The sequence below is a fragment of the Pseudophryne corroboree genome, chromosome 11 (assembly GCF_028390025.1).
Source record: "Pseudophryne corroboree isolate aPseCor3 chromosome 11, aPseCor3.hap2, whole genome shotgun sequence".
Classification (NCBI taxonomy): Eukaryota; Metazoa; Chordata; class Amphibia; order Anura; family Myobatrachidae; genus Pseudophryne; species Pseudophryne corroboree.
In genome coordinates, this window is record NC_086454.1 from 174,051,426 (window position 1) to 174,066,985 (window position 15,560).

Consider the following 15,560-nt stretch of genomic DNA (forward strand, 5'->3'; position numbering starts at 1 on the left):
CGCGGATGTATAGAGCCGGGGAGCGGCATTGCGAGTGGCCGTGAGTGCGTCCGGTGGCTCTGAGTGGCGGGCGGCGGCTCTGAGCGGCGCGGCTCTGAGCGCTAGTGCTGGTGCCTTACTTCTGAGCAGCAGCGGCGGCGCATATAAGCCAGCACGTTCCCCACACAGCGGGGTGGCAGCGTGAGCTGACCGCCCTGTCCCCCAGCATACCTGATCTCCTGTAGTGAGGGACTATGACGGGGCTTCTTCTGTAAGCTCCGTCCAGCCTTTCCTGAAGGTCAGAGACTGAGCTGCTTGTGGCTGTGAGGGTTCTCCTTTTCTGAGCGCCGACACGCCAGTAGCTGCTTCCTTGCAGCATTTACTATCCCGGACCCACGCTTCTTGCTAAGCTGGGAAGGGATGTGCTCAAGTAGATAAAATAGTATTAAAACAAAAAAAGTATGTGTGGAGGAATCCACTCGTGCTGTCACTCCTGTGAGCACTGAAAAAACACTGAGGTATTATGGGAGTATGGAGGAGAGGAGAATTAATAAATTTAAATATTCAGTGCCTGTCCTGCTGAAGCCCGTCCATGTCCCAAGAGTACACCAGTGACCCCTAGTGGATGAAAAATAAATCTTTCTTCAGTAAAGAGAAATCAGTATATACTCACAGCGGCACTCAGAGTGAGTGGTTCCTGCATGGTTGAGGACACTGGAGTGAGGCTGGCATCTAGGGCTTTCACATACGCTCGAGCAGCACTAAGACGCAGGCGATACAAATCCATTTGAAATACACGGTGCATGGCTGGTGGGAAATAGACATTGTCCTGTCAGGCAACTATGGAACGCTATCTTCCTTTCTGTGACTTTGCGGCAGGAGTAATACAATCCTAGCTTCCTTCTGTCTTTTACTAATGATCTATGTATCGTGCGATCTAGGTATCTGTAGTGATTATTGTATTTCCATCCAAGTATCATAGGGCCATGTTTTGCTTATCCTGCCCACTGAAGCCCGTAGGGTGCCCAAGATGGCTGCTTCACCAATTATGGACAGAATTAATCATATGGGGAACTCCTGATGACGGTTTTCTTGTCTTGCTCATTGTTACCACTATAATTCTACGGCATATGTTTTAATTCCTGATGTATACAGTATATGGTTGTCTGCCTCAAATTCACTGCATTATGTGCTGTTATCCTCAAATATCAAGTGCCTTAAGTCCTACCTGGAAAAAACATTATATAAGAAAAAATATTATATAATCTTTTGGTATTTGTCAATTATTTGTAGTCAACAATAATAAGACCTCAACTCTCAATGGTGTTCAACAAGTGGGAGGCACCTTACCTACTGCATTCTCTCTCTCCCGAAGGGTCTGGTCTACGTAGAGTTTGGTTTTCTTGGGGACATTGAGTTTAATGCTTTGTCCAGTAGGTGGGCCAGGAGCTGTATCCTTATCTTCAAAATGTGCCGTTCTCTTTAAGATCTTAATAATTAGACCCCCTCCTGTGGGAAAGATATAAATCATCATTGGACAAAATAAGAATTTACTTACCGATAATTCTATTTCTCATAGTCCGTAGTGGATGCTGGGAACTCCGTAAGGACCATGGGGAATAGCGGCTCCGCAGGAGACTGGGCACAAAAGTAAAAGCTTTAGGACTACCTGGTGTGCACTGGCTCCTCCCCCTATGACCCTCCTCCAAGCCTCAGTTAGGATACTGTGCCCGGACGAGCGTACACAATAAGGAAGGATTTTGAATCCCGGGTAAGACTCATACCAGCCACACCAATCACACCGTACAACCTGTGATCTGAACCCAGTTAACAGCATGATAACAGAGGAGCCTCTGAAAAGATGGCTCACAACAATAACAACCCGATTTTTGTAACAATAACTATGTACAAGTATTGCAGACAATCCGCACTTGGGATGGGCGCCCAGCATCCACTACGGACTATGAGAAATAGAATTATCGGTAAGTAAATTCTTATTTTCTCTGACGTCCTAGTGGATGCTGGGAACTCCGTAAGGACCATGGGGATTATACCAAAGCTCCCAAACGGGCGGGAGAGTGCGGATGACTCTGCAGCACCGAATGAGAGAACTCAAGGTCCTCCTCAGCCAGGGTATCAAATTTGTAGAATTTAGCAAACGTGTTTGCCCCTGACCAAGTAGCTGCTCGGCAAAGTTATAAAGCCGAGACCCCTCGGGCAGCTGCCCAAGATGAGCCCACCTTCCTTGTGGAATGGGCTTTTACAGATTTTGGCTGTGGCAGGCCTGCCACAGAATGTGCAAGCTGAATTGTACTACAAATCCAACGAGCAATAGTCTGCTTAGAAGCAGGAGCACCCAGCTTGTTGAGTGCATACAGGATAAACAGCGAGTCAGATTTCCTGACTCCAGCCGTCCTGGAAACATATATTTTCAGGGCCCTGACTACGTCCAGCAACTTGGAGTCCTCCAAGTCCCTAGTAGCCGCAGGTACCACAATAGGCTGGTTCAAGTGAAATGCTGAAACCACCTTAGGGAGAAATTGAGGACGAGTCCTCAATTCTGCCCTGTCCGTATGAAAAATTAGGTAAGGGCTTTTATAGGATAAAGCCGCCAATTCTGAGACACGCCTGGCTGAAGCCAGGGCTAATAGCATTACCACTTTCCAAGTGAGATATTTTAAGTCCACAGTGGAGAGTGGTTCAAACCAATGTGATTTTAGGAACCCCAAAACTACATTGAGATCCCAAGGTGCCACTGGAGGCACAAAAGGAGGCTGTATATGCAGCACCCCCTTGACAAACGTCTGAACTTCAGGAACTGAAGCCAGTTCTTTTTGGAAGAAAATCGACAGGGCCGAAATTTGAACCTTAATGGACCCTAATTTTAGGCCCATAGACAGTCCTGTTTGCAGGAAATGCAGGAAACGACCCAGTTGAAATTCCTCTGTAGGGGCCTTCCTGGCCTCGCACCACGCAACATATTTACGCCAAATACGGTGATAATGTTGTACGGTTACATCCTTCCTGGCTTTGATCAGGGTAGGGATGACTTCATCCGGAATGCCTTTTTCCTTCAGGATCCGGCGTTCAACCGCCATGCCGTCAAACGCAGCCGCGGTAAGTCTTGGAACAGACAGGGTCCCTGCTGGAGCAGGTCCTTTCTTAGAGGTAGAGGCCACGGGTCCTCTGTGAGCATCTCTTGAAGTTCCGGGTACCAAGTCCTTCTTGGCCAATCCGGAGCCACGAGTATAGTCCTTACTCCTCTCCTCCTTATGATTCTCAGTACCTTGGGTATGAGAGGCAGAGGAGGGAACACATACACTGACTGGTACACCCACGGTGTTACCAGAGCGTCCACAGCTATTGCCTGAGGGTCCCTTGACCTGGCGCAATACCTGTCTAGTTTTTTGTTGAGGCGGGACGCCATCATGTCCACCTTTGGTTTTTCCCAACGGGTCACAATCATGTGGAAGACTTCTGGGTGAAGTCCCCACTCCCCCGGGTGGAGGTCGTGTCTGCTGAGGAAATCTGCTTCCCAGTTGTCCACTCCCGGAATGAACACTGCTGACAGTGCTATCACATGATTTTCCGCCCAGCAAAGAATCCTTGCAACTTCTGTCATTGCCCTCCTGCTTCTTGTGCCGCCCTGTCTGTTTACGTGGGCGACTGCCGTGATGTTGTCCGACTGGATCAGCACCGGCTGACCTTGAAGCAGAGGTCTTGCTAGGCTTAGAGCATTGTAGATGGCCCTTAGCTCCAGGATATTTATGTGAAGTGATGTCTCCAGGCTTGACCACAAACCCTGGAAATTTCTTCCCTGTGTGACTGCTCCCCAGCCTCTCAGGCTGGCATCCGTGGTCACCAGGACCCAGTCCTGAATGCCGAATCTGCGGCCCTCTAGAAGATGAGCACTCTGCAACCACCACAGGAGAGACACCCTTGTCCTTGGTGACAAGATTATCCGCTGATGCATCTGAAGATGCGACCGGGACCATTTGTCTAGCAGATCCCACTGGAAGGTTCTTGCGTGGAATCTGCCGAATGGGATTGCTTCGTAAGAAGCCACCATCTTTTCCAGGACCCTTGTGCATTGATGCACTGAGACTTGGCCTGGCTTTAGGAGATTTCTGACTAGTTCGGATAACTCCCTGGCTTTCTCCTCCGGGAGAAACACCTTTTTCTGGACTGTGTCCAGGATCATCCCTAGGAATAGAAGTCGTGTCGTCGGGATCAGCTGCGATTTTGGAATATTGAGAATCCAACCGTGCTGGCGCAGCACTATCTGAGATAGTGCTACTCCGACTTCCAACTGTTCCCTGGATCTTGCCCTTATCAGGAGATCGTCCAAGTAAGGGATAACTAAAACTCCCTTCCTTCGAAGGAGTATCATCATTTCGGCCATTACCTTGGTAAAGACCCGGGGTGCCGTGGACAATCCAAACGGCAGCGTCTGAAACTGATAGTGACAGTTCTGTACCACAAACCTGAGGTACCCTTGGTGAGAAGCGTAAATTGGGACATGTAGGTAAGCATCCTTGATGTCCAGAGACACCATATAGTCCCCTTCTTCCAGGTTTGCAATCACTGCTCTGAGTGACTCCATCTTGAATTTGAACCTTTGTATGTAAGTGTTCAAGGATTTTAGGTTTAAAATTGGTCTAACCGAGCCGTCCGGCTTCGGTACCACAAATAGTGTGGAATAGTACCCCATTCCCTGTTGTAGGAGGGGTACCTTGATTATCACCTGCTGGGAATACAGCTTGTGAATGGCTTCCAGTACTGCCTCCCTGTCTGAGGGAGACGTCGGTAAAGCAGACTTTAGAAAACGGCGAGGGGGAGACGTCTCGAATTCCAATTTGTACCCCTGAGATACCACCTGAAGGATCCAGGGGTCCACTTGCGAGTGAGCCCACTGCGCACTGAACTTCTTGAGACGGGCCCCCACCGTGCCTGAGTCCGCTTGTAAAGCCCCAGCGTCATGCTGAGGACTTTGCGGAGGCGGGAGAGGGCTTTTGTTCCTGGGAACTGGCTGTTTGTTGCAGCCTTTTTCCTCTCCCTCTGCCACGTGGCAGAAATGAGGCGCCTTTTGCCCGCTTGCCTTTATGGGGCCGAAAGGACTGCGCCTGATAATATGGCATCTTCTTAGGTTGAGAAGCTACCTGGGGTAAAAATGTGGATTTTCCAGCAGTTGCCGTGGCTACCAGGTCAGATAGACCTACCCCAAATAACTCCTCCCCCTTATAAGGCAATACTTCCATGTGCCTTTTAGAATCCACATCACCTGACCACTGCCGCGTCCATAAACCTCTTCTTGCAGAAATGGATAGCGCGCTAACTCTTGATGCCAGTCGGCAAATATCCCTCTGTGCATCACGCATATATAGAAATGCATCCTTCAAATGCTCTATAGTCAGTAATATACTGTCCCTATCTAGGGTATCAATATTTTCAGTCAGGGAATCCGACCACGCCAGGCCCGCACTGCACATCCAGGCTGAGGCGATAGCTGGTCGCAGTATAACACCCGTGTGAGAGTATATACATTTTAGGATATTCTCCAGTTTTCTATCGGCAGGTTCCTTTAGGGCGGCCGTATCAGGAGAGGGTAGTGCTACCTGTTTAGACAAGCGTGTGAGCGCTTTATCCACCCTAGGGGGTGTTTCCCAACGTGCCCTATCCTCTGGCGGGAAAGGGTACGATGCCAATAACCTTTTAGGAATTATCAGTTTTTTATCGGGGGAAACCCACGCCTCATCACACACTTCATTTAATTCCTCGGATACAGGAAAAACTACAGGCAGTTTTTTCTCACCAAACATAATACCCTTTTTAGTGGTACTTGTATTATCAGATATATGCAATACATTTTTTATTGCTTCAATCATGTAACGTGTGGCCCTAGTGGAAGTCACGTTTGTCTCCTCATCATCGACACTGGAGTCAGAATCCGTGTCTGTGTCTGCCATTTGAGGTAACGGGCGTTTTAAAGCCCCTGATGGTGTTTGAGACCCCTGGACAGGCACAAGCTGAGTAGCCGGCTGTCTCATGTCGTCAACTGTCTGTCGTAAGGAGCTGACACTGTCACGCAATTCCTTCCACAAGCTCATCCACTCAGGTGTCGACTCCCTAGGGGGTGACAACTGTATAATAGGCAATTGCTCCGCCTCCATCTCATTTTCCTCCTCAAACATGTCGACACAATCGTACCGACACACCGCACACACACAGGGAATGCTCTGATAGAGGACAGGACCCCACTAGCCCTTTGGGGAGACAGAGGGAGAGTATGCCAGCACACACCAGAGCGCTATATATATATATACAGGAATACCACAATAAAGTGTATAGCTGCTGTTAGTATAAAACTGCGCCAAATTAGTGCCCCCCCTCTCTTTTTTACCCTTTTCTGTAGTGCAGGACTGCAGGGGAGAGTCAGGGAGACGTCCTTCCAGCGGAGCTGTGATGGAAAATGGCGCCCGTGTGCTGAGGAGAAAGGCTCCGCCCCCTTCTCGGCGGCCTTTTCTCCCGCTTTTTAGGTGAGTTCTGGCAGGGGTTAAAATACACCCATATAGCCCTGGGGGTTATATGTGGTGTATTTATGCCAGCCAAGGTGTTTTACATTGCTGCTCAGGGCGCCCCCCCCTAGCGCCCTGCACCCTCAGTGACCGGAGTGTAAAGTGTGCCTGAGTAACAATGGCGCACAGCTGCAGTGCTGTGCGCTACCTTGTTGAAGACTGATGTCTTCTGCCGCCGATTTTTCCGGACCTTTTCTTGCTTCTGGCTCTGTAAGGGGGCCGGCGGCGCGGCTCTGGGACCGAGCTCCGAGGCTGGGCCTGTGTTCGGTCCCTCTGGAGCTAATGGTGTCCAGTAGCCTAAGAAGCCCAATCCACTCTGCACGCAGGTGAGTTCGCTTCTTCTCCCCTTAGTCCCTCGATGCAGTGAGCCTGTTGCCAGCAGGTCTCACTGAAAATAAAAAACCTAAAACTAAACTTTTCACTAAGAAGCTCAGGAGAGCCCCTAGTGTGCACCCTTCTCGGCCGGGCACAAAAATCTAACTGAGGCTTGGAGGAGGGTCATAGGGGGAGGAGCCAGTGCACACCAGGTAGTCCTAAAGCTTTTACTTTTGTGCCCAGTCTCCTGCGGAGCCGCTATTCCCCATGGTCCTTACGGAGTTCCCAGCATCCACTAGGACGTCAGAGAAATTAAGAAAAAGTGGTTAAAGAATAATATATTTTCTGGAATGTATGCTACCTGTGGTAGTCATGATCAAAGTGTCATCCTCTCTTCCATATCTTCCGAAGCAAAGACTTGTCACTATGTCCTGAGGAAAAGAGACTTTTGTCTTACACTGCTGGCACATGGGGCAATAGCTTAAACGGTCATATGGGATGATGTGCAAAACGGGTAAACAGTACGATCAAGAAGCTATATATATGGATATAAAAAGACACTAGAAGTCATTTATTAGGAGCAAAAAGTACAGACTTGTAATGGTTATTTATGTGCCTTCACATCCACCTAGCACGTCAAAGCGGTCCTTAGATCTGTTCCCCGAATCTGCGTCTTCTCTGGAAATATCTCTAAACCTCTCCTCCCCTTACATCGCTAACCCCATCTGTGTCCTCACTACCTCCTATCCTCTCCACTCCTCTGACCGCCATATCACCACCACCCTGATCACATTCCCTCATGCTTACCTCCAAGACTTTGCTGAAGGTGCCTCCTTCCTTTGTAATTCAAGCCTTTGCCTAGTCAGTCTCAACCAACGTCCCCAACTTTATACATGCCCTTGAAATGCACCTTTTGATTAAGTTTAGCAGCCCTGCTCATCTAACACTCTTCTCTACCCATACACCATGCATCCTTCCTCGCTCTCCCTCCAGCTGTTCACCCCTTCTCCTTTGTAAGCAAGCTCTCATGGTCAGGGCTCTTGCCACTCTTGCTCTTCTCTAGAACAATCCATGTTACCAGTGCTCCACTCCCTCGTCTTCTTCTACCCTTCAGCGACTAACACTGTTTCAGAAACAAACTTCAGCAAGTTGCCCTACCCATGCCACTGTTATTTGTCCTACCTAATCTGTGGTCTTATAGGTATATTTGCTACTCATGCAAAGTATTTATTATGCTATGGGTAGCGGTTGTGTATCGTGGTTATTCTAACACATCCTGTTATTGTTAAATTATTCTATGTTTACCCTGTACACACTTTATTATTTACACAAAAAATTTGAGAGATCACATCTGCGCTCGTCGAGATATAAAAGATGAAATTAAATGTACACAGTTTCTAATAGTTTTTAAATGTGTCACGTGATGTCATTAAAACGTGTGGACCTTTTTTTTCGTGATTTGGGTAAATCACTGTCCTTAGTCGCGTCCACTACGGGGTGGATTTCTCCTTAGAGGTGTCCCAAATCGTTGTTCTCCGGGTTTTCTCCTGTATTTGTGTCCGGGGTATCGGGATAGTTCTTATCCTCAATAATTGGAGACAAAGAGACAGGAAAAAAGGGCCGCTGATAGTATAGTAGACGTATTGTAAAGGTGGAAATGTCTTAAATGTGAGATCTTTAACAAGATAGAGATTGCTGATTGCGTACCAGTACTCACGTGAAAGACGTGATGTACCCCTCGCGTAAAGGTATCTTTAGTGTTCTTATGGTTTTCTCCTCCTTCTCCAGACAGGATCCCTTGTGGTTCTTGTCCTCGGGAGTGGAAAAGGGACAGTTGATAGTGTAGTGAGTTGGAGTGTATAAATGCTAGAAGGCAATTCACTCTTCTAAAGGATTTACAATGGGGGAGTGCGTACCGTACTCACATCCATAATGGGGTGTGAAAAACACATAAAGGTATCTTTAGCTTGATATGTTGTCGTACACGGTCACACTCACGCAAGTTAGGGGGATAAGAGAAAAATTGGGCGTACCCGACTCACACTGCACAATGAGAGCACTTGTGTATAAAGGTATCTTTAAGTGGTCCTGCAGGTTCTAGATGCTCCTTATTCTAGGGTCCGTTCCTCTCGTGTAATACATGAAGAGAAACGAAGCATAGTGTCATGGGGTGACACGTAAAAATGATTTATTGTACAAAATTTTTTTTTAAAACAATATAAAACAGCCAATGGACTCCAGGTAAGAGAGGGGGGTATACACGGGTGAAAAAGATGTAAATATCCGGATTGTTCTCACCTTAGTAGATACCGTCCCAAATCAGTCCCTGGTGGTCCTGGCCCTCACACCAACGCGTTTCGACTGAAGAAGTCTTTTTCAAGGTGTGTACTGAGGGCACCGGTACCATTATTTATACCCCCTAACAGGAAGTCATGTGATGGGGGTGTGGTTCACAAATAACCAAATGCATTATAATATACTTCAAAATACAATGGATTCTAAGATACATGATGGGGAGACACTTAAAATGGTAAAAAATGGTTAAAACAACATGAAATAGATGTTTATACAGAAAGAAATGGGTTTAAAAGATGTCGTCGCGTCACTTCCGGTATTTGGAACGCATGTGGTTCCGGAAGTGACGTAATTAAAGTGTACTGGATGGTAGAGTGATATCCTTAAAAGTGGGTGAACTGTGGTAAAGGAGGGGCGTTTAAAATGGACGCTGGGTAGTAATGGAATCATTCCCAGCGTCCTTAAGTGCTGTACTGCTGATTACGGCGAATAGCGCTGGTGGAACGCATGGACCGGAAGTGACGGTCGTGCGTTCCACCGACGGGTGGACGTACACTTCCGGTTGGCGTTTGCGCTGGCTGAAAGAAGAAGTAGTGGAACGCATGCACCGGAAGTAACGGTCATGCGCTTCACCTGGGGCAGAAGGGTGCAGAGGGAGGTGCGTTCCAAATGTTACAGATGGAACGCATGCGAACCCGGAAGTGACGGGCGGTGCTGCAGACGTTTTGCTGAGGAAGAGGAGTACAATCCATTAAATTAGGTTGCAGATATGTAACAAGAATTAAATGATGCAGAAAAGTATAAAACAAGATTATTATGCAAATGGATATATTAAAAGTATGTCTCCTTCAATGAGGATGTAATTTATGAAACATAAAATTTATGAAGTCCTAAACATGAGGGTAAGGGCGCATGAATTAATATGGTAATAATAATGGGGCTGAGATATAATAAGTACATACAAAAATGCCCGGGGGGTACGAGGAGTTCCCTAATAGTATGGATGGCGGAAGGTGTAGAGTTGGGTCAGATGGTGAAATTTGATGTTTTAACGGGTGGTCCCTGGTACTTAAAGGAACCATTTGGTCTCAAATTCCAGGTTGAGGCCTTTAGGTTTCAAAGTACCTAGATTGAAGATACTCCGCATTTCAGTTTGGGCAAGTCTTTCTTCTGTATTTCCCTTTCTCCAGTTTCCTGCTACTGCTTGAATGCCGCAGAACAATGTTATCTCTGATGGTTTACAATCATGCTCCTCTTTAAAATGGGCCGAGATTCCGTGGGTGGGGAGGCCCTTCTTGATGTTCCTCAGGTGCTCGCTCATTCTTTCCTTCAATTTTCTGGTCGTTCTTCCTACGTACTGTTTGTTGCACTTGCATTGTACTAGGTATACAACATTTTTGCTGTCGCACGTAATAAATTCTTTAATGTCATATTTTTTCTGGTTGCTGGTAGAAGTACAGCTGGTTATAGTAGATATGTTGCTTTTGCAGTTGCGGCACATTTGGCACTGGCCGCACCTGTAGAAGCCTTTGCTCTTAATAGTGATGGTTCTCTTGGGGATTTCCAGTGCACTTTTTACGAGATGTTTGCGTAAGTTGTTGGCTTTTCGGTATGTAAATCTAGGTTTTTCCGATATATATTGTTGAAGTGTGGGATCCTGAAGTAATAGTCCCCAATTTTTCCTTATGATATGTTCCAGCCCCTTATATTGGCTGCTAAATTTAGTGATAAAGGTTACGGTATTAGCGTCATTTCTCCGTCTCCGGTCTTCCGTAGATGTAGTTGGTTGGATCATAAGTTCCCTGTCGGCTTGCTGATATTTTTCATATGGCACATCCAATAGTTGGATTCCGTACCCCTTTTTCTGAAAATGATTTTTCATTGTGGTGCCTTGCGTATGGTAGTCCTGTAGTTTGGAGCAGTTCTTTCTTATCCTATGAAACTGGCTTCTAGGTACTGATGATAGCCAATTGGGATGGTGATTGCTATTTATCGGAATAAATGAGTTACAGGACTGTAACTCATTTATTCCGATAAATAGCAATCACCATCCCAATTGGCTATCATCAGTACCTAGAAGCCAGTTTCATAGGATAAGAAAGAACTGCTCCAAACTACAGGACTACCATACGCAAGGCACCACAATGAAAAATCATTTTCAGAAAAAGGGGTACGGAATCCAACTACTGGATGTGCCATATGAAAAATATCAGCAAGCCGACAGGGAACTTATGATCCAACCAACTACATCTACGGAAGACCGGAGACGGAGAAATGACGCTAATACCGTAACCTTTATCACTAAATTTAGCAGCCAATATAAGGGGCTGGAACATATCATAAGGAAAAATTGGGGACTATTACTTCAGGATCCCACACTTCAACAATATATATCGGAAAAACCTAGATTTACATACCGAAAAGCCAACAACTTACGCAAACATCTCGTAAAAAGTGCACTGGAAATCCCCAAGAGAACCATCACTATTAAGAGCAAAGGCTTCTACAGGTGCGGCCAGTGCCAAATGTGCCGCAACTGCAAAAGCAACATATCTACTATAACCAGCTATACTTCTACCAGCAACCAGAAAAAATATGACATTAAAGAATTTATTACGTGCGACAGCAAAAATGTCGTATACCTAGTACAATGCAAGTGCAACAAACAGTACGTAGGAAGAACGACCAGAAAATTGAAGGAAAGAATGAGCGAGCACCTGAGGAACATCAAGAAGGGCCTCCCCACCCACGGAATCTCGGCCCATTTTAAAGAGGAGCATGATTGTAAACCATCAGAGATAACATTGTTCTGCGGCATTCAAGCAGTAGCAGGAAACTGGAGAAAGGGAAATACAGAAGAAAGACTTGCCCAAACTGAAATGCGGAGTATCTTCAATCTAGGTACTTTGAAACCTAAAGGCCTCAACCTGGAATTTGAGACCAAATGGTTCCTTTAAGTACCAGGGACCACCCGTTAAAACATCAAATTTCACCATCTGACCCAACTCTACACCTTCCGCCATCCATACTATTAGGGAACTCCTCGTACCCCCCGGGCATTTTTGTATGTACTTATTATATCTCAGCCCCATTATTATTACCATATTAATTCATGCGCCCTTACCCTCATGTTTAGGACTTCATAAATTTTATGTTTCATAAATTACATCCTCATTGAAGGAGACATACTTTTAATATAGCCATTTGCATAATAATCTTGTTTTATACTTTTCTGTATCATTTAATTCTTGTTACATATCTGCAACCTAATTTAATGGATTGTACTCCTCTTCCTCAGCAAAACGTCTGCAGCACCGCCCGTCACTTCCGGGTTCGCATGCGTTCCATCTGTAACATTTGGAACGCACCTCCCTCTGCACCCTTCTGCCCCAGGTGAAGCGCATGACCGTTACTTCCGGTGCATGCGTTCCACTACTTCTTCTTTTAGCCAGCGCAAACGCCAACCGGAAGTGTACGTCCACCCGTCGGTGGAACGCACGACCGTCACTTCCGGTCCATGCGTTCCACCAGCGCTATTCGCCGTAATCAGCAGTACAGCACTTAAGGACGCTGGGAATGATTCCATTACTACCCAGCGTCCATTTTAAACGCCCCTCCTTTACCACAGTTCACCCACTTTTAAGGATATCACTCTACCATCCAGTACACTTTAATTACGTCACTTCCGGAACCACATGCGTTCCAAATACCGGAAGTGACGCGACGACATCTTTTAAACCCATTTCTTTCTGTATAAACATCTATTTCATGTTGTTTTAACCATTTTTTACCATTTTAAGTGTCTCCCCATCATGTATCTTAGAATCCATTGTATTTTGAAGTATATTATAATGCATTTGGTTATTTGTGAACCACACCCCCATCACATGACTTCCTGTTAGGGGGTATAAATAATGGTACCGGTGCCCTCAGTACACACCTTGAAAAAGACTTCTTCAGTCGAAACGCGTTGGTGTGAGGGCCAGGACCACCAGGGACTGATTTGGGACGGTATCTACTAAGGTGAGAACAATCCGGATATTTACATCTTTTTCACCCGTGTATACCCCCCTCTCTTACCTGGAGTCCATTGGCTGTTTTATATTGTTTTAAAAAAAATTTTTGTACAATAAATCATTTTTACGTGTCACCCCATGACACTATGCTTCGTTTCTCTTCATGTATTACACGAGAGGAACGGACCCTAGAATAAGGAGCATCTAGAACCTGCAGGACCACTTAAAGATACCTTTATACACAAGTGCTCTCATTGTGCAGTGTGAGTCGGGTACGCCCAATTTTTCTCTTATCCCCCTAACTTACGTGAGTGTGACCGTGTACGACAACATATCAAGCTAAAGATACCTTTATGTGTTTTTCACACCCCATTATGGATGTGAGTACGGTACGCACTCCCCCATTGTAAATCCTTTAGAAGAGTGAATTGCCTTCTAGCATTTATACACTCCAACTCACTACACTATCAACTGTCCCTTTTCCACTCCCGAGGACAAGAACCACAAGGGATCCTGTCTGGAGAAGGAGGAGAAAACCATAAGAACACTAAAGATACCTTTACGCGAGGGGTACATCACGTCTTTCACGTGAGTACTGGTACGCAATCAGCAATCTCTATCTTGTTAAAGATCTCACATTTAAGACATTTCCACCTTTACAATACGTCTACTATACTATCAGCGGCCCTTTTTTCCTGTCTCTTTGTCTCCAATTATTGAGGATAAGAACTATCCCGATACCCCGGACACAAATACAGGAGAAAACCCGGAGAACAACGATTTGGGACACCTCTAAGGAGAAATCCACCCCGTAGTGGACGCGACTAAGGACAGTGATTTACCCAAATCACGAAAAAAAAGGTCCACACGTTTTAATGACATCACGTGACACATTTAAAAACTATTAGAAACTGTGTACATTTAATTTCATCTTTTATATCTCGACGAGCGCAGACGTGATCTCTCAAATTTTTTGTGTATATCCATGTGTTAGGGAGTTGAGTGACTCCCTGTAGATATCACCACCGCGGCTCTCGGGGGCGCGGCAGTCCTTCAAATAGCCTTTCTAGATTCAGTTATACACTTTATTATTTGTTACTTTTATTTAAAAATGTGCTGTAACGTTAATAACTCCACAAAGCTGACAATTTGGCCCACAAATCCATGCACTTGCTTTTAAAACCAGGCGGTAATTGTGTATAAGTAGTCACCGCAAAGTAGCATTTATGCTGCAGTTTGATAATTATGTGATGTGTACAGGACCTATGCTGTTTACGGAGTGTAATTTACTTCCTCGTGCAGCTGGAAATAAAGCCCTAAAATAACATGCACATTTCCATCTCTGCATACATAAGGTGTACCAAGAATGTGCTGTACAAGGAAAGAGGCCATGCAGAAAGCAAACACAAAAGAGATAAAGAATAATACATAGACTAATAATAAAATGAAGCAATTCTTAATAGAAATGAAACCAAATGCATCCTATAGAAACTCACTGGGGTAGATATGACACTCAGCAGGTTCTTATCTCTGTACAGGTGAACTTCCAGATTCTTTAGGCCCACCAGCACAGCTTGGATGCTGCGTGACTTCTGCTCCAACAAAGACATGGTCATGATGGACGCAGGCAGAGTAACTGTCCACAGCCGCTTCCCCTATCACACGAATATCGTACACGTTTATTTGCGTATCTAATACACTATAGTGACATATAGTGTACATAACATACTTAAAACAAAATAAATATTGTGATATACAAATGACAATAAGTAACAATGTTTGAAGGGCACTTACCTTTTGCGAGTATCCATGAAGAGTCTCTTGGGAGGTTCCAATCATGATATTTTTCTGTACACGGACCAATCCCACCACCTGCGCACTCAGCTCAATGCAGTACTTAGGCCGCTTGGAGTCTCTAAGAAGATGAAATCTTTTACATGGAGCCATCAACGTACAATCAGATATTGACATATTATATATGTAACTGATCCATGATCACACCATGTCTTGTTCATATTACAGTATGAGAGTTTCAAGAAATACAGATTGTTCTAAATAAGAGATACATTCTAGAAGGCTTTGCCTAATGATTTCTGCCTAATTTTGAAATGACTTTAACCACAAGGCGTAGAACAGTAGGTGCAGGGGGTGTGGCTACAGGGCCTGGGATGCTTCAGGGGCCTAGGCCTCCCCCTGCACTAAACTCACCTCCAGGCACATCTGCTGTAATTGTCACTGCTGGCTCTGTCTCTCTGTCCTCACTAATGCTGGGAGGGGATGTCTCATTGTGTAGTTCGATTCCTCCCGGCATCAGAGAGGATGAAGAGAGAGAGATACAGGGAGAAAGAAAGGGAGAAAGAAAGGAAGAAAGGGAGAAAGA

The 15,560-nt window shown here is 45.6% G+C and overlaps 1 protein-coding gene across 1 annotated transcript in view; it reads right to left on the reverse strand.

The window, feature by feature from the left end:
• BBS1 (Bardet-Biedl syndrome 1) overlaps nucleotides 1-15,560 on the reverse strand; it is a 171,184-nt gene that overhangs the window by 59,674 nt on the left and 95,950 nt on the right. Inside the window, exons 10-14 of the mRNA XM_063945091.1 lie at nucleotides 14,975-15,095; nucleotides 14,677-14,835; nucleotides 7,231-7,300; nucleotides 1,330-1,488; nucleotides 653-786 (exon numbers count right to left, since the gene is read on the reverse strand). Of these exons, the coding sequence (XP_063801161.1) occupies nucleotides 653-786; nucleotides 1,330-1,488; nucleotides 7,231-7,300; nucleotides 14,677-14,835; nucleotides 14,975-15,095 (643 nt within the window). The remainder of the gene's footprint in view (nucleotides 1-652; nucleotides 787-1,329; nucleotides 1,489-7,230; nucleotides 7,301-14,676; nucleotides 14,836-14,974; nucleotides 15,096-15,560) is intronic.